We start from the raw sequence: 23,132 nt of genomic DNA, 5'->3' as shown, positions 1-23,132 counted from the left end.
TCTGCTGTCATCGCTGGTGGCTGGCCGAGACTCCATGTTTGTCTCAGGGCCTCTGGGCTCCTGCTTCCTTCTCCTTTCCCATTATCCGGGTTCCTGCCAGCGCGGAAGCAGTTAACTCTGCCAAGGCACCCCCCCCCCCATTCTCGCTCCTCGCTCCCTCCCTCCCTCCCCCTGCTTCCTCTCTCCTCCTCTCTCCCCTTCCCTCCTCGGCTCCACGGCTCCCTCGGCCGCTGCCGCCTCCGCCCCCCCCCACCCCACTCCCCCGCCACGGCCCCTAGCCCCTGGTCGTTAGGCAAGACCCCCCCCTACCCCGGGGCTCTCCGAAATCCAGTTCCCCTCCCCCACCTCAGCTCATGCCCCAGCCCCCGAACTCCGGGGCTGCCAGCCCCCGGTGCCCCCGCCCCTCCTGAGAATCGGGGTGTGCTCCCTAAGCCCCCTCCCCTCCATTGGGGACCCCTTTTTAGGGCCCCCTTCCCCTCCCTCCCACGCTCCCCTACCCTTCCCTTCTCCAACCCCCTCTTTCCCCTCTCACCCCTCCCCCCATCCTGGCCCCCCCTGCAAAAGTGGGGTGCGGAGGGGGGAGGGGTGAGAACCCACGGAGGGGAGGAACGAAACTCCGATGAAGTCAGAGCCCCTTACCCGCCGCCGCGGCCAGGCCCCCCAACATGGACTGTCTCTGTATAGTGACAACCAAGGTAAGCATGAGGGGGGACCTATAAACTGCGGGGAGGGTATGAGTTCGTGGGGAGGGTTTAGTCAGGCCTAATCCGCGGCTGGGGGCCCTGGGGTGAGAGCATCAGAAGATGTATCTGCGGGGGTCATAATTTAGTTTGGGGGTTCAGATCTGAGAAAATGCTGGGTTTGGCCACAGGTGCCCCCTGGAGTGAGCCCTTTGAGGGTAATGGAAAATTGGGGGTATTCTGTGACTTGGGGGATCTGGTGGATTTTGAGGTTCACCAATGATGTTTGAGGGAGACTTATTTAAGGAGAAGCCTGGCTCACATGGGAGTCCTGCTTGCTGTATGTTAGAAGGTGGACTACATGGCGGGGGGGACCTCTTCCCTCTTGGGGGACGAGCTGGCTTCCAGGTGCCTTGCCCAATTTCACGGGGCTCCTGGCTTGAGGGTAGAAGGTTACTGGTTGTGAGTACCTGACTGGTCTGGGGGTGTCAGCTGGCAGGGAAGGGGTGGGCCTTCAGGCTATAAAAGAAGCGTCTCATGGCTGATACATTTGGGGGTGCTCTCAATTGGAGGGAACTGTCAATTTAGGGTTCGATCATGTGGAATGGGGATACTTGGGAGTTGTCAGAGAGCTGGGGCCTGACATAGGATCACCTGAGGGAATGGACCAGGTGAGGTTAGGATTTGGGGTACTCCCTTGGGAGGTAGAAGGTTGCAGCAGCTGAGGTTGCCAGCTCCTGAGGAGGAGGATGAGAGGTTTGGGGAGAGGGAATTTGAGGAGGGGCACCAGGTGCGTGGTGCAAAATTTGGGGGTGGCCCAGGCAGGTGCCCAACATCCCCATTTCCTCCCACACTGAATCTATGCCTGGTTGAGAAAGAGGGAGAAGAGCAGATGGAGGGGAATGTTCCTGTCACCCCTGACACTCGGGATCAAGGTGGGGGAAGACACCTGGATTTAAGGTTACTGGGGTGAGAAGGTGTAGGAGAAAGGCCGGGCTGGCAGCAGTGAAGATCTGTACAAGGGTGTCCCTGTGGTTGGAGCCTGGCAAGTGCAGGAGATCTTGGATGGGGAGCACTAGCAAGCTTCTGGTGGGATGCAGAATACCTAGGTCTTGGCTGTAAGACTCTGGGACTGGAAAGCTGGATGCCTGGTGTGTGGAGGGAGGCTTGGGCGGGTGGCAGGCAGCTGGGGGTTGGGGGGTGGGACAGGAAGTGGGGGCCGGGGAGGCGGGGTCTGGGTGAGTCACAGGCTGGGGAGGGGGTTATATTTAGTGGGAACTGCAGATTCTCAGGCGAGGGAGCTGAGGACACACATGTTCCCTGCCACAAACTCACATATGTGTATACACATGCATCTACACATGCGTCATGCATGTGTGAGCATGGATGGAGGAGACTGGGGGCTGGGGACCTTTAAGTCCAAGCCCCCACCGCCTCTCCAGGGCTACTTGCTTATCCCCCATTTTGTGGGCTTTGGGCTTTCTCCCATACTGCTTCTTCTTCCCATCCCTGTAGTTTCAGTGGATTTTTGTGCCTCAGTTTCTCTGGCCTGCTCTCCTTTAATGTCTGTCTGATTCTCAGTTCCTCCTGTCTCCTGCCTTTAGCCTGCCTCTTAGCCTTAGGCTCCCTGGCTATGGTCCCTTATGTGCAGGTGTACACGAAAGCCAGTTGGAACGTGTGCGCTCTGCTTCCAACATGTCAACACACATACGCGAGCAAGGGTGAGGGGCTTGCCTGCAATGGCAGCTATTCCGGGAGGATGGGTTTATTCATCTCCCTTCAAGAATCCTGCTTCTTCGATGGAGCCCAGGGTTGAGCATCCCCGAAGGAAGGAGTCTTGCGCAGAGAGGATCATGCATTTTGTGGTTTTACAGAGGTGTGGAGACCCAGGCTTGCCACGTTCCTTGGCCGGAAAACTTGTCAGTCTCGGGATGGCGGGGACTCGAAGTCCCATAAGGCCTTGAGGCGCAAGATCCGTCAGTGTTGGCGAGTTGCTGCCCCTGGGGCTGTTGGGAGTTGTGGTTCATCTCTATCCAGGGCAGCGGAGGGTTAGCTTAGGAGGAGCCAGCAGGGGGCACATGGCACTTGTTCCCCCCCAAAATGCTGGGTGGGGTAGAGGGTGCTCATGCTTTGCGGTCGTTGAGCTTCCCAGCTCCGTCTGAGTCCTCCATCTTTCATTGCCTATATTTAGACTTCTGCCGCAGTAATTTAAGGATCATTTATTGAATGCCTACAATGTGCCAGGTCCTGTGCTTTGTGCTAACTCTGCCTTTATAGCTATCACTTAGTCTTACTCTGTGCCTAGCTCTCTGCCTGTATCTCTTGTCTCTGAGCATCTCTTTCTCCCACTCCACCCCCGTCCCTCCCCCTTCTCCCCGCGCTGCTGCCGCCGTTGCCATGGTAACCGGCGACGACTGAAGTTGCGTGGCGGACTTGAGGGCCGGGCGAGGGTGGCGGGGGGCGGAGCAGAACAAGTGGGGGAGGGGGGAAAGTGGGGAAAGACCGGGGGTATTTGGCCAGAGTCCCGGAGGCGAAGCGGTTAAACCCTCCGGGTGGTCCTTATTGGGCAAAGCTAAGATGCCGGGGGCGGGGCAGTGTGGCCAACGGCCTCATTCATTGGCCGACTGGGGCGTGGCGGAGGGGCAGTGTGGGCGAGGCCGGGGGAGCGAATGGGCGGGAAGTGGACGGAGGCGCGGTCTCCTGGAAGCAGGTGGGCGGGGTCTGGCTTACTCTACCAAGGGTGGCGGGCAACGAAAGGGGCGGGGCCTTAGGCCTGGGTAACCGGCCCGAAATGAGGGCGGGGCTGACCCGGCAGGGGCGTGGCGTGGTCCCATGTGCCGAAAGGAGACAGGGTTTGAGGGGCTTGTTGTCTAAGAAACTGCGGGGCGCGGGGGTCTTTGGAAAGGAGAATCCGGGGGTTGGGCGATCTGACGTCTCAGTTTTCCTAAGATGGAGGCCTGTTCGGATTTCATCAGAGCAAAACCTCCTACCTCAGCTCTATGTTCCAGGGAGACGGTTGCTAGGCGACAGCAAAGTCCTGGATTGCTGCGTTGCCAGGCAACGGGGAAACGGAAAATGGAGGGAAAAAGGAAATGGGGGATGGGGGAGGGTCTTAATGGGCCACAGCGCCCACTGGTGGAGAACTGGGGCCTGTGCATTTTCTTTTCTAGAAGGAATTTCGAGTTCAGCCCATTCCGCACTGGCTCCCGGATCCAAGCATTCTATCCAGATATGAAACTAGGACCTTGGGGGTCATCTCGGGGGCGCATCTAACAGATTCCAACCAACGGGGAGAGAGGGGGCATGGGTCAGGTTCTAGGGAAGTCTGTCCTCTCTACCATATATGTAGGCATTTTAGAAAAGCCAGAGAAGCAGATTTTAGGAGACTGCTCACTGGGCTTTAAGAGTTGGAACGGTGGGCGTTCAATGGGAGAATATTTGGAAGAGATGCTTTCAGGTTCAGTTTGGGACAGAATGCAAGACATCTGAGGCAGTCATTTTGGGGTGTTATGGGAGATTTGTGGGTCACTGCAAGTTGCAGGCCAGATCTTAATTTGGTAAAAATTTTTTGAGACTTGGGTGTGGGGGGAGATAGATATATTGGGGAGGAATCTTCCAACAAAGTTAAAATTCAGAATCATGGTGGGGGGAATGTTGAGATGTAGGGGAGGGCAGCCAGAAAAGGGAGTAATGTATGCATTTAAGGGGGAAAGAAAAGGAATAGGGAAACATCTCTTAATTTAAAGGTTTGGTAATAAATTGAAGAGGTTTCAATTGAATTTAGAAGGTCAGCTTTAAATTACATTAAGTATTCCCTGAAATGGGATTTGGTGGTATTGGGGAATGGTATATTAGAAACTCATGAGTATCTCATTAGGTTCAAGGATTTGGACAGGGGACCGCAAACAAATTTGAGGACTGCTTATTTGGGTGTTTACATTAGAGCAAGGGTAATAGTTGCACTAATTTCAAGGTCTCTGTCAGTGGATTGGGGGAATAGATATAATTTTAATAGGGATGATTTAAAGGGTAGATTAATTTGAGGGCACAACAGGATCCGTGGTCCTTCAACTCTTGGAAAGCGTTGTCTGGCTATCATGTGGGGCTTTCCCGCTGGTTAGAATAGGAGGTGTCTTAGCATCTGTGGGGATGTTGTATACATTAACAATCTTTGGGGAGGTTGGGGGGAGGGGATTGTGGGAGGCAGTTTAGATCCCTTGGGGGTCCTTCTGAAGTGAGGGAGAAGTGCTGCTTCCTTCCCTGCACCCTAAGAGTCCAGTGAGGTTTTGTAATAGTTAGGGCCTGGTGATTTTAGGGGTGGGAGATTAGATAGAATCTAATCCCAGAGAACCAGAGCGATAAATTGGTAAATTTTAGGAGTGAGTCTATTTGTAAAGGAATAGGAATATACTGTGGAAGGTGAAGTGCACAGAGAAACAGCTGGAACCAGGGAAGTTGATGGCTAAGAGGGTCTCCCCTCACCCCTTCTCTCCCATCGTGACGCTCTCCCGCACTGCGCAGGCGCCGTTCCCCCCCACCCCCCAGGCTGCAGCCTCCAGTTGCCGCGGCCGCCGCAGCCCCCGCCCCTCTGCCCCTCCCCCTCCCCCAGCCCCGGGACCCTTGCTCTCCCACCCACCCCTTCCCCTCAGTCCCCCTCCCCTTCTCCATGTCGGCTCGGAACAGATTCGCCTCCATGTGTCTCTGCGTGGTACGTGCCGCGGTACGGGCTCCGGCCCCGCTCCCCTCTTCCCGGACCCCCCAAATCTCAGGGTGCAAGCTTCAAGTGCTTCCGCTCTTCCTTCTGCTTGGCGGGGTCTCTGGGTTGCAGTGTCTCGCGGACAGGCCCCTCCTATGATCATCCACTTTCACTCACACCCCTCTATTCTGGGGGTACAAGGCTGGGTTCCAGGTCATTCTTGTAACTGGGGCTCCGGTGAGGAGGGAGCCAAGGGGGAAAGAACAACAGTGACCCCCAGCCTTTTGATTTATCCTGTGCCTTAATATATTGGGGGTTCAGACTTGATCCCAATAGCACTGGAGCTGTCGCCCCGCGGCGGCCCTGAGTCCCTGTAGGGTAAAAGAGGGGATCCTCCTTTCTTGCCTGTCCTGCTTTAGTTGTCCTGTCATCTGGGATGAGACGTGCTGACCCTGACCCCCACCTACCAGTTTGCAGTTTCCGAATGACTCTCTCCCAACCCCACCTCTCCAGAGGTTTTTCCTTACTACATTTACTTAGAAAATGTCCAGGGACTGAGCACAGGCCCTAACCTCCTCCAGCCACATTCTGGGAACTTTGGTACCCTTTCCTTGTTCCCCATCTCCCTCACCTTGTCTTCCAGTCAGGAGGAGCCTTTTCCTCAGTCCTAGACACCCCCGCCCCCCATGGGGATGGGGCAGGGAGAGGTGTCTGCAGTCTCACTGTGCTACAAATTTACTTTCATCTCCTATCTAGAATAAACAATGAAATGTCCCTTTGCAAACTTCCATTTTCGTTATGTGCACCCTGACAGTTCATCGAGATTCAGGAATTTTCTGTGTGAGGTGGGGTGAAGATGGAGGGGCATTGGGCTCAAACCCTTCCCCTGACTCCAAAACTTGAAGCTGCAACCCTTGGCCCTGCCTCATATATCATGCAGGAAACTGGGGGCCTTGTGAAGTGGGGGCACAGCTGCCTCCTCCCTTTCTCCCTGGCCCCTCCAATTCTGGGGCTCTGTCCCTCAGCTCTCGCACTGTCCAGGCTGAAGACCACCTTTTCAGGGTGTGGAATGACAACCTCTTTCATTTCATCGAATTCTGTTATCCAGGAGGGCCCAGCTTTGAGGAGGATTATTTAGCTTATACTTCCCCTAGCTTCCCTTCTTCTCCACTTTTGGTGTTCATGATATCAAAACCTGGAGGGAGCTTGGGATTCTCTCTCCAAGACTGTCTCTGAGTCAAGTCTCTCTCCAAGGCCAGAAAACAGAGTGTACCTTGATGAGCCCCTGTTTTCTTTCTTTAAGGCTCTTCAAATGTATCAAGGTGCTCCTGATCCCAGCTGTCTCTGTGTCCTGGGTTTGAGAGTCCATGTACCATCTTCCTCTTCCTATTCTCTTCCTTCATCCTTAACCATGGCCAAAGTTGGATTACATCCTCAGCCTTGGTTCCTCATCCTCAGAATTTTCAGAATCATACTGTAGCATCAGGCATTGACCTTGATAAGTTTCCTCCAGTTTGACCTTGTAACTGTTGGTCTCCAAATGTTGGGGTCCTCTCAGTTTCTCAGATACTTTTTTTGAGAGGGAAATCTTGCCTTCTCTTTTCACCCACGTGTACTGGGGAGTGTATTCTGTCTTCTCCAGTCTCTGAGGGAGCCCTGCATATGGTAGCCTCCCCCTCCGCCATGGAGCCTGGTGTTGGGGAGGTTTTGCTCCTATGGGAGCAGAGGCAGATGTGGGAGGACCCAGGCAGGGGCGCTGCCCTTCAGTATCTCCAGCTGCCCTTTTCCTCTCTCTGGTCCCCAGTTAATCTCATTTACTGGTGTCCCTATTAAGGTAGTATGGGAGGCCCTTGAGATGGCACGTGGTTAGTTAGGAAGGGAGTCAGGGGTCAGGTTGGGTCTTTCACTCCAAGAGGCCGGGAGGGAGACCAGGAATTCATTCTGAGGCTCTACCCCCTTCCGTAGTCAGCAAACCTGGAAGCTGACACCCATTCCTGCCCCCCTTCTGAGCCCTACTGTCTCTGTTCCTCCCCCTTTCTCCCCCTTCTCCTTCTAGTATATCCGATTAGCTGCCTGGGCTGTGGGCGTTTGTAGAGGCGGGGGTAGACTCCTGGGGCCCCTTTGCCGATGACCTGGGAACCAGCGAGGCCAGCTGGACGGGTTTAGCTTTGTCCTGCCAGGGGGGCTGACGCCAAGTACCGGCTAGTTGAAGGGCTTGACTGCTGTCCCTGCCTGGGGCCTGCAAGGTGCTGGAGAGCCACTCACTCCAGGGGTAGAGGCTGCAGTGGGGAGACTGAGGCAAGGAGGGCGGAGTGGGGTACAGAGTGGGAGAAGCAACTGGAAGGAGGCAGTGGGATTGAGGTAAAGAGGAAATGGGGGGAAGCTGATGAGGAAAGCAAGGACGCTGGGGATGGATGTAGAGAACGGGGGTGCACGTGTCAGAGGGGCTGGAGCTCTGGTGAGGAAACGGACGCCGGAGGAGGGAGTGTGCTGGGTAGAAGGGGGGGGTCCTAGGCTGGGAGTTGAAGGAGTTGGGGGATGGGGCAGGGCTTTGGGAAGAGAGGAGAGGTGCCGAGGCCCTGGCGGGAGAGGGGGATGTGGGGAGGTGGAGAGAGGGGAGCCAATGGGCTGGAGGACAGGGAGGGGGAGGAGCTGGTCAGGCCCCAGGGCCTTCCGCACTGCACTGGCGGGGGGAAGAGGAGGCGCGCCGGGGCGGGCAGCCTGGAGCCCGAGGCGCTGGGCCGGCCCCTGTGACGCCTCCGTCCCCATCCCCAGAAATACCGCTACCAAGATGAAGACACGCCCCCTCTGGAGCACAGCCCGGCCCACCTCCCCAACCAGGTAAACGCCCCCGAGCTGGTGCACGTGGCGGAGAGGAACTTGTCCCACCTCGAGGCCGTCCAAGGGGTCGTGGGCCACGCCCACTTCTCCCCCCTCAAGGTAGGAGACTCAGGCGGCCCCCTCCCCAGTGCGGCCCTCGGAGCCTCGGAGCTACAACATCCCCCAAGGCCCGGTAGGGCGTGAGCCGTAGGTGGGGGGTGGCCGGGGCTGGGGAGCTGGGCTTGGGCTCCTGGGGCCGGGGGAGGGAGGGGGCATTTGGGGCGTTGGAAACACCTGGTTACCAAAGAGGAGAAACGGAGGCCAAGCAATTGGGAGTGGGTGTAGGGCTTACAGCCAGGAGTGTGTGTGTGTGTGTGTGTGTCTGCGTGTCTGTGCGCACGTGTGTTGAGATGTGTGCATCCCCCAGGATGCTCTCTGCGCCCCATCCCTCTTCATTCCTTCACACCCTCCACCTCCATTTCCATTTTCTGCGGCCAGAGCGCTGCCCTCATTTGCTCTTGTCCCTTCGCTGCCTCCTCCCCCCACCACTTCCGGCCTCTGGGCCTGGCTCTCCAGCCCTTTCCATCTGTCTGGCCTGAGACTAGTCGCCCGGGCCTTTCTGCCTCCATCCCCTGCTCCGGCCTTTGCACCCCTCCTGTGCGCCACCCCCCTCGCTGCCTTTCCCTCCCTGTTGGCTGGCAGGCTGGTTCTAGATGCTGTCTTTCTCTTCCTCCCACGCACTCTCTTTCTCCCTCTCCCTGATCCCCATCTCAGGCCCTCTGCGGCCTGATCAGTCCTCTGCCTCGGCAGCTGCAGCCGGCTCCCCCTCTCCCAGCTACCCCCTTCCCTACTCATCACTTCTCTCCTTTCCTCCTATGCCTCTCCTCTCCCCTCCTCTTGGGCTCTCACCTCCACCCGGATTTCTTTCTGCCCCCCCCACCCCGCCCCGTGTCCCCCCATTATTATTCACCACCACCTGTTTCCCCTTCTCTTCTGTGCTCACAGTATGTTTTCCCTTCTCCAGTCTTGTTACCCAAGACCCTTGTTTCTGAGACCTTCCATTCTCCAGGCCACTTCCCAACTACTTCCCCCTCAATCTCCTCTCCTGGGGGCACAGGCTGGGGAGGATGGAGTGTACCAGGCTAGCAGGGAGATTCAGGGGAACACTGTGGGGTCAGAGGTGAGATTCTAGGATCTTGTGGGATGCTCTGGGAAGGGGGGGTTGTTGACATTTCACCAAGAAGATGGTGAGGAGGTTTCTGAGCCTGGAGATGAAGAGGCAGAGAGGGGGCAGCAGTAGGTTCTGGGGTGAGAAGGATGTGGTAGGAGAGGAATTGGAGAGGGAGAAAAAGACTGTTCTCAGGCAGGTAGCAAAGTGGAGAGTCAACAGAAGGGTAAGAGGTCCTGGGCCAGGAGACAGACAAGGATGAGACTGTGAAATCAGGGCAGCAGGTCGAGCTGATTGAGAGGAAGGAAAGGAAGGCTCTGGAGATGAGGAGATGGTGTAGAGGATTCCTGTGAAACTCTGGGGGCTGCAAGGAGTGAAGAAGACTAGAGATGCTTTTTTTCCCCCAAGATGGGGCCATTAAGTCCCTGGGGAAGGGGAAGAGGAGAGAAGGTGGTAGTTAGTACAGAACTAGGGAGATTTGGAATCTGAGCCCAGGAAGCAGAGGGAAGTGGAAGGAGAGAGTGCTGGAGGCCATGAGTGTGGGAGGGAGGTCCCACGACAAGGCCTGAGCTGGGGGACAGGAGAAGCCTCAGTTTTCAGAGGAGAGGGGGAATGGGTTGAGAATGAAGGATTGTGATTTGGTCATAGAATCTTGAGGGTTTGAGGATGAACTAAGGGAGAGTGGTGCTGATTTCTCTGGGGAATCAGAAATTAAGGTGGAGGATAAGAGCAGGAGACGGATAAGGGATGGGCCCGGATGGGAGGATGTGGACAGGGAAGTGGACAGGGAAGCAAGCAGATGGAGAATGGAAGATGGGAACTGAAGGGTGGGGCAGAGATGTAGATGGAGGATATCGGGTGGGGTAGAGAGAGGGAGGGGACACAGATGAAGGTAGTTGCGGATACAAGATGGGGCCTGGGAAAGGAAATTCTAGGATAAGGATGGGGATGGCGATTGAGGATAGGCTGTGGGATAGAGGATGGACGTGTGGATGAGAGTTCGGCAGTCAGTGGCTATTGGTTGGACAGTTAGCATCTGCTGAGATTTGAAGGGTCGGAGGATGGTGTTAATAGATTTATGGATATGAAATCAACTATAGAGCTTGAAAATGTGTAGTATGGACAAATAGCAGTAGGAGAGAGGAGGGACCCCTTTGGAAGGAGAGAGCGAGGAGTCTGGGGAATCCGTGATGAGTGCCTCGCGCTTGGTAGGCTCCAAATAAATACTTGTTTAAGGAGGAGATAGGTTGGGGACCCCGGAAGGAGGCTTTTGGCCGCCTTCCCCCATTGCCATGGAAACGTGGCTTCGGTTGCCCAGGCAATTGGGGAAGCCCCTAGGACCGGCCTAAAGCGGGCTCCGCCCTGGAGTCTAGAGACCCTGCTGCGTCGAGGCGACTGACGTCAGGGACCTGGGCACACCCCACTTTAACCCTTTCCCGGATGAAGTGGTGGGCGGGCGGAGAGTAGATGAGAGGATAGGACCCGGATGTCTTTCACCACTCCCCTTTCCTGATGTGCTTTGCACTGCATAGGGTGAGGGGCGTACGGGAGGGAGGAAGGGAAGTTATTCAGGGTGCGCTGCGCCCTCAATCCTCCTCAGCCTGGACTTATTTCTGCCGGGCTAACGGGGCGGTGGGGGGGAGGGGAGGCGGGGCCCAGGTCAGGAAAGGCGAGGCTAGAGGATCCCTTCTGCCTTTGGGAATCTGGTTGCCCTTAGGCCACGCCCCATCTCCCCCTCCTGTTGTCCTGGCGACGGGGCCTCCAGGAGGTGGGTCTCCCCAGGCCTTGGCTGGGCTTAGATACCGTTGCTAGGCAACAGGGTCCCTAGAGGAAGGAGTAGATTGAATGGTGGGTGGGCGAGAGGGAGGGTGCGGCCTGCATCTGGGGGAACCCCGGATTCCCGGGGCCCAGGGTTTAGGGCAAATGTGTGTGAAAATGAGGGGCAAATCTGAGGGAGGGTTATGAAGGTATCTGGGTGTATGTGGGCCGATAGGGACAGGGATGGGGCAGGAAGGGGGAGCAGGACCCAGGGGACATAAGCCCTGTGGTGTCTGTGTGTAGCACATAAGGCATGTAACACTCTGTGGTGTTACATCCGGTGAGACGCTTCCTCCCCTCAAGGCGGCCCCCCCCCCAACCCTTTACCATCTGCTGCTCCCCCATCTGGCTGTCTCTCCCTTCCTCCTTCTCAGACACCTCCTTCCACATGCAGGGGGCCTGGGCTGGGCAGAATTGGGTCCAGCATGTGTGTATGTGTGTGTGTATGTAACGTGGACTGAGGCTGGGTCCTTCAGGGAGTCAAGGGTAGCAGAGCGGGCTGGGTTAAGAGGCTGAGAAGGTAGCCAGGCCGGTGGGACTCTTGGTTACTGGCTCCCTCTTGAGCCAAGGTTCAGGCAGCTTTTCGTCTCCTTTTTCCCCTCACAGGCCAATTCTCCCCCTGTGATTGTCAACACAGATACCTTAGAAGCCCCGGGATATGTGAGTTGTTTAGATTTTGTGGCCATTACAGAAGAGAGGAGGGAAACAGGGAGGGCCTGGGTCCCAGCAGCCAGGGTAGGCCCAGGTTCTCAGGTAGGAAGTCTGTCTCACTGCTCTTGTGTTTCTGGCCCGTGCTGGAGTTGCAGGTGAACGGGACGGAGGGGGAAATGGAATACGAGGAGATCACATTGGAAAGGGTGAGCAGGCTTCTCCATCCGAGGTCCTCCCCCTTCGCTCCCTGTCTGTGCCTCGCTTCTCTCTGTGCCCATGTTTTCTGTGCGGCCAGCCTCTTAACCCTGCCCCTTCCTGCTCTGGTCACAACTCCCTGACCCGCTCCCCTACCCTCTTGCCCTGTCTAGAGTGGGCGGTGAGGGGAGCTGACCCTCTTCCCCTCCTTCTGCCCAGGGTAACTCAGGTCTGGGCTTCAGCATCGCAGGTGGCACTGATAACCCACACATCGGTGACGACCCATCCATTTTCATCACCAAGATCATTCCTGGTGGGGCTGCTGCCCAGGATGGCCGTCTCAGGTGGGGAGAAGAGACAGGGGTTAGGATGCTGGTTCCCTTGAAAGGGAGGGCCAGGGCAGCAGGAAGCTCCTGGCTCAGGCCCACTTTGCTGCCCTCAGGGTCAACGATAGCATCTTGTTTGTAAATGAAGTGGACGTGCGGGAGGTGACCCACTCAGCCGCGGTGGAGGCCCTCAAAGAGGCAGGCTCCATCGTCCGCCTCTACGTCATGCGCCGGAAGCCCCCGGCTGAGAAGCTCATGGAGATCAAGCTCATCAAGGGGCCTAAAGGTAGTAACCCGTTATGTCTCCACCCCCATCCCACTGTCTGCTGCCCCAAGGCCTGCTCCCCAGGTACCTGGGCACCCACCTCTGCCTTCGCCTCCATCTAGGTCTTGGCTTCAGCATCGCTGGAGGTGTAGGGAACCAGCACATCCCCGGAGATAATAGCATCTATGTAACCAAGATTATCGAAGGGGGTGCTGCCCACAAGGATGGGAGGTTGCAGATTGGAGACAAGATCCTGGCGGTGAGGACCCCCATCACTTTTCTAGCCCACACTTAGGTCTTGCCTACTGGTCCTGAGCAGGCCCAGGCTTCTTTATCGGCTCACCCTCAGTGCATCCATCTTGAGGATGTTTCTGGTTCTGTCTGAGCTCTGCTTCCCCTGACCCTAGGTCAACAGTGTGGGGCTGGAGGACGTCATGCATGAGGATGCCGTGGCAGCCCTGAAGAACACGTATGATGTTGTCTACCTAAAGGTGGCCAAGCCCAGCAATGCCTACCTGAGTGACAGCTATGCTCCCCCAGACATCACAACCTGTGAGAGCCCTCCAAACCCCAGAGCTGCCCATGCCCCATCTCAGTCACCCCATGACATCCCTGGTGACCATTCCTCTTCAGATATTTCCCCTGAACTGGCCACAACCTCTGTCACTTCCTGTGGTTGGAGAATAGATGGAAAATCGGTCACCATCAAAGAACTAGAAAAGATTGTCAATAGTTCCTCCCCCAGAAGGCACAAGGCCCAGATGGTTTTATGGCTAATTTTATCAAATCCTCATGGGATAGATAATTCTTATGCTCTTTTTGCATATAAGAAAAGATAAAATCTCACATTTCATTTTATGAGGGCATTTGAAAATGGTCACAAAGATTATATAAAAGAAGGAAAGTAGGGAGTTCCCTGGTGACCTAATGGTTAGGATTCTGGGCTTTCACTGCCGTGGCCTGGCTTCAATCCCTGGTCACAGAACTAAGATCCTGCAAGCCGCGCGGTGTGGCAAAAAAAAAAAAAAAAAAAAAAGAAGAAGAAGAAGAAGAAGGAAAGTATAGGCCAATTTTGCTTCTGAACAGAGATGTAAAAGTATCTAATAACATAGTTGCACAACAAACACAGCAGAATATTAAGGGAATAACACTGTCACAAAGTAGGGTTTGTTTCAGGGAATTAAAGATGGTTCCATATTATGAAACCTCTTAGTATGATTTATTGTATTAAAAAGTTAAGGGAGAAAAAGGGTAAGTTCATTTCAAATAGATGTGGAAAAGTCATTTGATGAAATTCATCATCCTATTTTTGGAGGGAAACTTAGTATACTAGGAACAGAAGAATTTTCCTCAACGTGATTGAAGAATAGTTATCAAACACTAACAATGAACACATTACAATGATAAAATCCTAGCAGTGTGTACATTAAGTTAGGAACTAGGCAAGGATGCCTCTTCCTGCTGCTGTTACTCCACATTGCTTCAGAGCGGGGTTGCTCAATGTTGGGACTGTTGATAGTCTTTGTTGTAGGGGGTTGTTCTGTGCCCTGTAGGATGTTTAACAGCAGCCCTGGCCTCTGTGTATCAGATGACAATGGTACCCCTCCCCACCAGTGAGAACAACCAAGAATGTCTTGAGACACTACCAAATGTCCCCTGGGAGGTGAAATTACCCTGCTTGAGAATCACTGCTTTAGAGCTTTCAGGCAGTGTAGCAAGAGAAAAAGAATAAATAGATGCTACATTTGAAAAGGGAGAAACAAACTTATCCTTATTTGTAAATTATACTTTTGTCCATCTAGATTAAAATCTAAGTGAATTAACCGAAGAACTTAGAAATAATATGTAGGGTTAAGAAAGTGGCCATAAAATGTAATGGGTAAAAAGATCCCTTTTGCCATAGGAGAAAAGCTCTATAAAATTCTTAGAAAAATAAGCTTGACAAGAAGTGTGTAAGATTTACATGAAGAAAATGATGAAACTTTACTGAAGGACATAAAAGAAGACTGAAGAATTGGAGAGTCACATCATGCTTCCTGACGCAAAAAGCATAATATGCTAAAGATCTCAATTGTCTCCAAGTTAATCTCTACATTTTATGCAGTCCTCATCAGAATTTTAATATCCCCCCTACCCCCAACTGGAAAAATACATTTGGGAGAATAGCTAAGAAATTTTTGGTAAAGAATAACGAGATGTGACTGCTCCAACCAAATCTGAAATCATACTGTAAGACCATATTAAAATCACATGGTCTTGTTTCTAAACACCATAACCTACCAAAAGGAACCTTGGCTCCTTGGAGAAAGGGCCAATTCCAAATCTTGAGCAAGAAATGTGCAAGATGAGCTTGTAACATCTTTCATACTAGAAAGCAAGGAAGATATGAAAGGGTCGTGTCAAAGACACAGAAGTCAAGTTGAAACTGGCCATTCAACCAAAACTCATTAAATATGTTAAAATCTACAGGATTATAATGATACTTCAAAACAATTGGGTACCTTTAGAGGATGCTAGAGAACTCATCCATTCTGAAAACTGGCAAATAAAGGGAAAGAGTCAAGCATTTATTCTCCCTTCCTGTACAAACTGCACCTTAGAGTAACCAAATGGTTGATATGGGAACGTTCTTTTTTTTTTTTTTAATCTTATCTCTTTATTTATTTATTTTTTGGCTGCGTTGGGTCTTCGTTGCTGCGCGCGGGCTTTCTCTAGTTGCAACGAGCAGGGGCTACTCTTTGCGGTGCGCGGGCTTCTCATTGTGGTGGCTTCTCTTTGTTGCGGAGCACAGGCTCTAGGCACACGGGCTTCAGTAGTTGTGGCATGCGGGCTCCGTAGTTGTGGCTCGCGGGGTCTAGAGCTCTCAGGCTCAGTAGTTGTGGCGCACAGGCTTAGTTGCTCCGTGGCATGTGGGATCTTCCCAGACCAGAGCTCGAACCTGTGTCCCCTGCATTGGCAGGTGGATTCTTAACCACTGCACCACCAGGGAAGCCCGGGGACGTTCTTTTTTACAGACGAATTCTCACTAATAAATGTTCCTCCCTCAAAAAAAAAAAAAAACAACGTAGAATATTGGCGCTATTTTGCTGTCCCCAGTGAACTCTGAGGACCAGGCAGCGATCATCAGTGGCTGCTAAAACTCTTAGGTGAAAGCCTGATGGGGAGCTTTATAATGGATGGATCAGGCTGACAATACCTGAACCTACAGATTTGTCTTACCTAAGAAAAGGCAACCGGACATTATTGCATCCTGTCATGATGCAGAAAGTACTCAGCACCACCTATGAAATAGTCTTGCCAAAACTGAACTTGAGTCTCTTTTCGGATGACCAGTGTACAGGAGATACAGGGCAGAGGAGCAGGTTAACACCCCAGGGACAGGGATGCAAGCAGTGATTTACCTATTAGAATTTCCCTAGTAGAATGTGGGAAATTCTGCCTGACAAGGGCCCTAGTTTTTTTCAACAAATGAATGGCCAAGAGGGGGAAAAAAAAAAGGGAGAGGAATCTCATAGATGAAGGGATTTGAGAGATGCTACAACCAGACGAAAAACCCCAAAGCCTGGTATTAATATTCTCCTTGGCTCCGTGATCCCTGCCATACCGAGGTCACGTACCCTTCAGATCCACTGTCCCCTAGGAGCACCAACCCCTACGTCACCTGTGAATTCCTGCCCCTGACATTGCTGTGACCTGATGCCCCCTTTACCACCCCAGCCTTGTTTCTCTGGCACAGTAGCTTCCCCTTCCCCTGGGTCTGGCTCTGCTGATTCCCTAGGGAGGAGGTGGGGTGGTGGGCGCTGTCTTCTTCCACGCACTTCCATCTCATCCTTTCGCCTACATCTTCCCCCAGCCTATTCCCAACACCTGGACAACGAGATCAGTCATAGCAGCTACCTGGGCACTGACTACCCCACAGCCATGACCCCCACCTCCCCTCGGCGCTACTCCCCGGTGGCCAAGGACCTGCTCGGGGAGGAAGACATCCCCCGAGAACCGAGGCGGATCGTGATCCACCGGGGATCCACGGGCCTGGGCTTCAACATCGTGGGTGGCGAGGACGGTGAAGGCATCTTCATCTCCTTCATCCTGGCCGGGGGCCCTGCGGACCTCAGTGGGGAGCTGCGGAAGGGGGACCAGATCCTCTCGGTGAGGGAAGGCCAGCCCCTGCCCGGACCACCCCCTCCCCTGAGGGCAGAGCCCTGTAGGCTGGAGCCTGGCCCGCATCTCCAGTGACTCAGCCTCTCCTGCTCTCTAGGTCAATGGTGTTGACCTCCGCAACGCCAGCCATGAGCAGGCTGCCATTGCCCTGAAGAACGCGGGTCAGACAGTCACGATCATCGCTCAGTATAAACCGGAAGGTATCGGGCCTGAAGCGTGCCTTCTCGTGGGCTCAGCTCTCTGTCTCCTCGGCTCCTGGCTTCAGCAGGGGGAGAGGGAGGGTGGCGGTAGTGTGGGGCCCGAGCTCAGGAACCACCTTGTCCTTCCTCAGAGTACAGCCGGTTCGAGGCCAAGATCCACGACCTTCGGGAACAGCTCATGAACAGCAGCCTGGGCTCAGGGACTGCCTCCCTGCGAAGCAATCCCAAAAGGGGTTTCTACATCAGGTCGGACGCTTCCCAGGCTGGGCTCCTCGTCCTCCTGTGCCCCTCGTCCCCCAGCCAGCTTTCCCCCTCAACCCTGCCGGCCCCCACCTCCCCCAATCCCTGCCGGCCCGACACTCAGCTGGCGTTCCGCACAGGTTAGCATTGTGAAGTACTCCCTATGATCCCTACTGCCACTAGCCCCGGTCACCCTGGCACCTCCCCTGGGACCCCCAGCTGTCCCACAATCAGGTAACTCAAAGGTTAATGCCTGGCAGAGCAGGGGGCCTCTCGGCTTTTGGAATATACTGCCGCAGCCTGCCCAGCCCCGTGGGATAATGCAGTCTAGGGGAGGTGGACCACCGCTCTCTCCAGTCTGTCCCCATCTCTCCGGTGGCATTTTGCTACCTTCTTAGGGCTCCTTCTCCCATTGGCTCCTCTTTCTCATTCTCCGCAGGCATAGGCGCTGTGTCTGATGCTTTTTCCCTTCTCTCCCTTTGGGGGCCCATCCACTCCCATGACCTCACCTGCCACTCGCTCTGCAGATGTCTCTCAGAGCTGTCAGCTCTGGCCTGACCTCTTCCTCGAGGTCTAGACCTGCAGTTCTGTCCATCTGCTTTCTGGACACGTCCATGGGGATGTCCCACAGGCATTCACACTCAACACGTCCCAAACTGTGAGCTCACCTCTTTCTCCCGTGCACTCGTGCTCTCTGTCCCACCCAGTCAGTGTTCTCTCTCCCTGAATGGCACCTCCATCCGCCCAGATGCCCGGCTCAAACCGGAGCCTCGTTTGGCCCTTTCCTCCCTGCAGGGTTCGGCTGGCTCCCAGGGCTGGTCAGTTCTGACTCCCAGGTGATGCCGGGCAATCCTGGGGTCCCTTCCCATCTTTCTAGCCCCAGTGCTCTGGTCAACATCTCTGCCATCTCTGCGGTCATTCCTTCCCTTGTCCTGACCTCAGGGGTTGTGACTTACAGGAGTTTCATACTGCTGAGGGTAACCAGAGTTTGCAAAGAGTGATCTTTTTTTCTTTCCCTACGAGTTTGAGTCCCCGTTACCCCTGTGACTGTGACGTGTGTGCATACTGCAACTGCTTTCTTGGGAGGGTGCCGTTCTAGATCTTACTCTAGAAATTGCACTGAATCCATAGCCTGTCTGATCCTTGACACAGTGTGGACTGAATGACAGTTCATAGTTATGGTGATTATGAGTTTTGGTAGTGCTTTTGGTCCCCACACAGTTCTTGGGTTTCTCAGAATCCACGGCACCTGTGGGAGAGCCGTCAGCAGCCGTGCTTGTCTGTAGACCCCGGGGCAGAACCTCCAGGTTGGGTCTTGGGGGATGGAGTCCTCACCAGGCTCTGACCAAAGGCCGCCTGCCCTCCAGGGCCCTGTTTGACTACGACAAGACCAAGGACTGTGGCTTCCTGAGCCAGGCCCTGAGCTTCCGCTTTGGGGATGTGCTGCATGTCATCGACGCCAGTGATGAGGAGTGGTGGCAGGCACGGCGGGTCCACTCTGACAGCGAGACTGATGACATCGGCTTTATCCCCAGCAAACGGCGGTGAGCCTCCCTGCCCCAGGCACTGACGCTCCCAAGGTCCCCAGGGTGGGCAGCCAGTAGGGAGGACATGGGTCTGCCCACTGACTTCTTGGGAATCTGTCTGCTGGACCTTCCCGGGCACCTTGACTCACATGAGCACTTCCGGCAAACGCCTCATTTAGGAGCACGGGGCCCAGGGGCTGCTGAGAGATGGGGTTCTCAGCTGGCGCGGGGTGGGGCCATCGGGCTCCTCACTGGGTGTTTCCCTACACGCCCCTTCCACCATCCCTCCATGTATCCCACAGGGTTGAGCGACGGGAGTGGTCAAGGTTAAAGGCCAAGGTAGGTAGAGGAGGCCGTGAGTTTGGGTGGAAGAGTGGGGGGCTCGTGGGGCTGGACTCTTGACCGATCGCATGGCCTGCTCTTTCTTCCTAGGATTGGGGCTCCAGCTCTGGATCACAGGGTACGTAGGGTCCGTTTGGGAAGACCTGAGGTGAGAGGGGCCCTGAGCCTCGCTTGAGTCCTCGGGACGGCAGCACAGGGCCCTGGGTCCCCTGCCTCAGAGCCCCCTTGCCGACGCCCTGCCTCCCACTAGGTCGAGAAGACTCGGTTCTGAGCTACGAGACGGTGACACAGATGGAAGGTGAGGTCTGGCTCTGCGACCTGGCCCAGCCACTCCTGCTCCTGCTCTGCTCCCCGCCTGACCCCGCCCTCTCTCCTCAGTGCACTACGCTCGCCCCATCATCATCCTCGGGCCCACCAAGGACCGCGCCAATGATGATCTCCTCTCCGAGTTCCCCGACAAGTTTGGATCCTGTGTTCCCCGTGAGTGCCGGGGCCTTGGAATGGGTGGGGGGGCCCAAGGGGTCACACAGGCAGAGCCGCTTCCGGGCATTGGGATGCAGCCGGACACAGAGGTTCTCAGAGAAGGGTGCTTCTCAGCCACCCTCATGTTCCACGGTGACCTTTCCAGGCCGGGGACTCGGAGGACCCAGGGTTGCTGAGGAAGGTGGCTCTGCCCCTCCTGGGTCTCAGTCTCCCCAGCTGCCCCCTTCCTTGAAGGACTGGCTGGGCACTCTGGGGGGGGGTCACTGTAGGCAGGGTTTAAGCTAGAGGGATGGTGGTTAGATCTTTGGGTGGTGGGGTGACTTCCTGGCAGATACGACACGGCCCAAGCGGGAGTATGAGATAGATGGCCGGGATTACCACTTTGTGTCGTCCCGGGAGAAAATGGAGAAGGACATCCAGGCGCACAAGTTCATTGAGGCCGGCCAGTACAACAGCCACCTGTATGGAACCAGCGTCCAGTCCGTGCGCGAGGTGGCCGAGCAGGTAGGAGCCGCGGCACCGTCCTCTTCCTCCCCGCCCCCCGTGGCCTTCCTTCAGCTCTCTCTAACTCTCTCTCTCTCTGTCTCTTCCCTGCTGGGTCTCCACTCCGCTCCTCCGCCTCCTTCTCCTCTTGGGCAACTCTGTCTGACTGGCTGCTCTCTGGTGCCCCGCTCCCCCTGCCTCCCTCCCTCCCTCGGTCCCTGACCCCAAACTCTGCTCTGCCATCTGTCCCCTCTCCTCCCCTGCCCTCCTCCTTGCCCCATTTCACCTCTCTTCCTGTGGCCTTGCCCTTGGTGGCTCGGCCTCCCCCAACTCGGTCCCTCCCTTCTGCCGGCTCCCCTTTGGCCCTCTCCCCTCTCCCCTCCCACTCCTCTGCCACCACCTTCTCCCTGCTGCCCCCACCCTGCCCTCTCCCTCCATGGCTCCTTTCTCCATCTGCATCTCCTCCCTCCCATCTGTCTCTCCTTGTTCCTTCCATCTGTCTGTCCTCTGTCCGTCCTCCCCTCCCTCCTCCCTCTATCCTACTTCCTTTCTCCTTTTTCTTTGCTTCTCGCCACTCCCCACCTCCCCCCGCCTCTTGCTGTGCCCCATCTTTTGGTTCCTCACACCTCCCTCCTTCCCCCCACTCCCTCCCTCCTGTGCTGGCCCTTCCCTTGCTCTCCATCTGCCCCTTGCCTTTTTCTCTCTGTCTTTCATTCTGTCTATCCATACCCTTCCTGTCTCAACTCTCTATGTCCACGTGTCTTTCGACATCCATGTCACTCCCCTTTCGGCCAATCCCCCGTTCCCCACCTTTCCATGCACTGTGTCCTGTCCTGGCGCCTGTGTCTGTCCTTTCCCGCCACCTGCGGGTCCGCCTCCGCCCACCCTGCCCGCCCCCAGGGGAAGCACTGCATCCTCGATGTCTCGGCCAATGCCGTGCGGCGGCTGCAGGCGGCCCACCTGCACCCTATCGCCATCTTCATCCGCCCCCGCTCCCTGGAGAATGTGCTGTGAGTATGGTCCCAGGGGGCTTCCCCTCTGCTCACCCACACCTGTGGCTCTGGGCCTCAGAAGGCCTCTGTGTTGAACTGTCCCCTCAGAACCCTGGACAGCAGCTCCGGCAGCCCTTGAGGGAAATCTGCACCTAGAGCTGGAACCCAGAGGATACGGGGAATCCCAGGCCTCTTTCCTTTTCTCCTGCCCCGGGTTAGGCAGGACTACAACTCCCAGCAACCCCTGGGGCACACACCTGCTAGGCCGAGCCAGGGCCTGGGGGCTGTCGGGAGTTAGGGTCTGAAGTCCTTCACTGGGGCTGCCGGCTGGAAGGATGAGGCTCTGGAGAGGTCCCTGGAGTGGCCACACCCGGCTGGGGTGGGTCATGGGGAGGGGGCCTGTCTGTGGCCCCAGAGGATATTGGGAATTGTATTTTTTGCTTCGTGCTCCAGATAAGAAAATACTGGTTGCGACTTCACAGCCCTGGATGGAGGGGATAAAAGGTGGGGCAGGACCCACCCTCAGGTCTGTGTGTCTCTCGCTCTCCTCCACAGAGAGATTAATAAGCGGATCACAGAGGAGCAAGCCCGCAAAGCCTTCGACAGAGCCGCCAAGCTGGAGCAGGAGTTCACAGAGTGCTTCTCAGGTGAGGTGCACATGAGGCACCCTTGGCTCAGATTCAAAGAGGGGGCCCCCACTGGGTGGGTGGTTTAGAGAGAGGTGTCCCCTTTGGGTGGGTGCAGCCCCGTGGCACGTGGATAGGAGAATTAGAAAAAGGTGCCCCTCTGGGCCTGACTCCCTGCTCCCCCCTACCCCCAGCCATCGTGGAGGGAGACAGCTTTGAGGAGATCTACCACAAGGTGAAGCGCGTCATCGAGGACCTCTCAGGCCCCTACATCTGGGTCCCAGCCCGAGAGAGACTCTGATTCCTGCCCTGGCTTGGCCTGGACTCGCCCCGCCTCCATCGCCCAGGCCCTTGGTCTGGACTGAATTGCCCACGCCCTTCGCACCTCCAGCCTCCCTCCCACCCCTTCTTATTTATTTCCTTTCTAACTGGATCCAGCCCATTGGAGGGGGGACACTCCTCTGCATGTATCCCTGCACCCCAGAACTGGACTCCTGAACCCCAGGAACCTGGGGTCTGGGGGGGAGCCCTGGGCTCCTGATCCCGAGCCCTAGCTCCTTAGGACCCCTCACCCCTGCCCGCCCCCAACGCACACACAGACCCACCAGGGGCCACCTGCCTTCCCCCATCTTCTCCCACACACATTCCGGAAGTCAGGGCCCCCCTCAAGGAGCACCCCGCTGCAGGGATGTAGGGCTACAGGCCTCCGTGCTCTCCCGAGGCAGGGTCTGGGGTCATCCCTGCCCCCATCATAACTCCCCCTGTCCCTTGATTTCTCATTTATTTTTTTCCATTTTTTTTCTTCTCAAAGGTGGTTTTTGGGGGGATAAGTAGGGGGACTCCACTGTGAGCCCCCTGCTTTCTACATGCCCCCCACCTTTTTTCTTTGCCGGTTTGCATGAGTGGAAGGTCTAACTGTGGCTTTTTTTTTTTTTTTTTTTTTCTGGGATTTTTTTTTTGGGGGAATGGGGAGGGATGGGTCTAGGGAGTGGGAATGTGGGAGGGGGGGACAGGGTTGGGGGTAGGGTGTCCGGGAGCCAGGGGAAGACTGGAAATGCTGCCGCCTTCTGCAATTTATTTATTTTTTCTTTTGAGAGAGTGAAAGGAAGAGACAGATACTTGAAACCTGGTGTGTGGCCTGGTTATTTGGGACCCGGGTGAGGAGGGAGACCGGGTGGGAGCATAAGGATGGGTCTGGTAAGGTCAGATACTTCTTCCCCGCCCTGCATCCCCCACCCCACAGGATAGAGTGGCCTGAAAGGGGCCTTGGAGGAACCTGCAAATCAAGGCTCTAGAGTCGTTAGTGAAGAATGGGCCTGGGGGTGGGGTGGGGTGGGGCTGGAGCTCCGTCCAAGGTCACTGACAGACCCAGAAAGAGAACTTGCAAATGTAGCCCAGCCCTGACCACTCCCCTGGGCTGTCTCAGTCCTGTCGGGCAGCACAATGGTCTCTAAAGAAAA

General features: G+C 55.6%; 1 protein-coding gene across 4 annotated transcripts; it reads left to right on the top strand.

Moving 5' to 3' along the window:
• The first annotated feature begins 549 nt into the window (after window positions 1–549).
• DLG4 (discs large MAGUK scaffold protein 4) lies at window positions 550–22,614 on the top strand. 4 transcript variants are annotated; one of them, XM_036836250.1, is made up of 20 exons: window positions 550–695; window positions 8,152–8,316; window positions 11,789–11,842; window positions 11,989–12,039; window positions 12,248–12,372; window positions 12,471–12,640; window positions 12,742–12,878; window positions 13,027–13,171; window positions 16,473–16,768; window positions 16,878–16,980; window positions 17,112–17,226; window positions 18,588–18,764; window positions 19,049–19,085; window positions 19,179–19,206; window positions 19,339–19,386; window positions 19,467–19,568; window positions 19,903–20,075; window positions 20,955–21,064; window positions 21,602–21,693; window positions 21,867–22,614. In XM_036836250.1, exons 1-20 carry the CDS (start codon window positions 666–668, stop codon window positions 21,971–21,973), a joined length of 2,265 nt encoding a protein of 754 aa, XP_036692145.1. In that variant the 5' UTR covers window positions 550–665; the 3' UTR covers window positions 21,974–22,614. The 4 variants fall into 4 exon arrangements, with proteins under 4 accessions (XP_036692145.1, XP_036692147.1, XP_036692146.1 ...); XM_036836252.1 differs by having other exon boundaries at window positions 552–695; window positions 8,152–8,217; XM_036836251.1 differs by having other exon boundaries at window positions 553–695; window positions 8,152–8,217; window positions 11,980–12,039.
• The last annotated feature ends 518 nt before the right edge of the window (window positions 22,615–23,132 follow it).

This window comes from Balaenoptera musculus, chromosome 20 (genome assembly GCF_009873245.2).
Source record: "Balaenoptera musculus isolate JJ_BM4_2016_0621 chromosome 20, mBalMus1.pri.v3, whole genome shotgun sequence".
NCBI classification, from domain to species: Eukaryota; Metazoa; Chordata; class Mammalia; order Artiodactyla; family Balaenopteridae; genus Balaenoptera; species Balaenoptera musculus.
This window is presented reverse-complemented; position numbering and strand designations above follow the sequence as displayed.

Coding starts and splice junctions, on each gene's coding strand:
- DLG4 (XM_036836250.1), top strand. CDS start 666: ATGGACTGTCTCTGTATAGTGACAACCAAG. Junction 16,769..16,877: donor AGGGGGACCAGATCCTCTCG/GTGAGGGAAGGC, acceptor CCTGCTCTCTAG/GTCAATGGTGTTGACCTCCG. Junction 19,207..19,338: donor CTCCAGCTCTGGATCACAGG/GTACGTAGGGTC, acceptor GCCTCCCACTAG/GTCGAGAAGACTCGGTTCTG.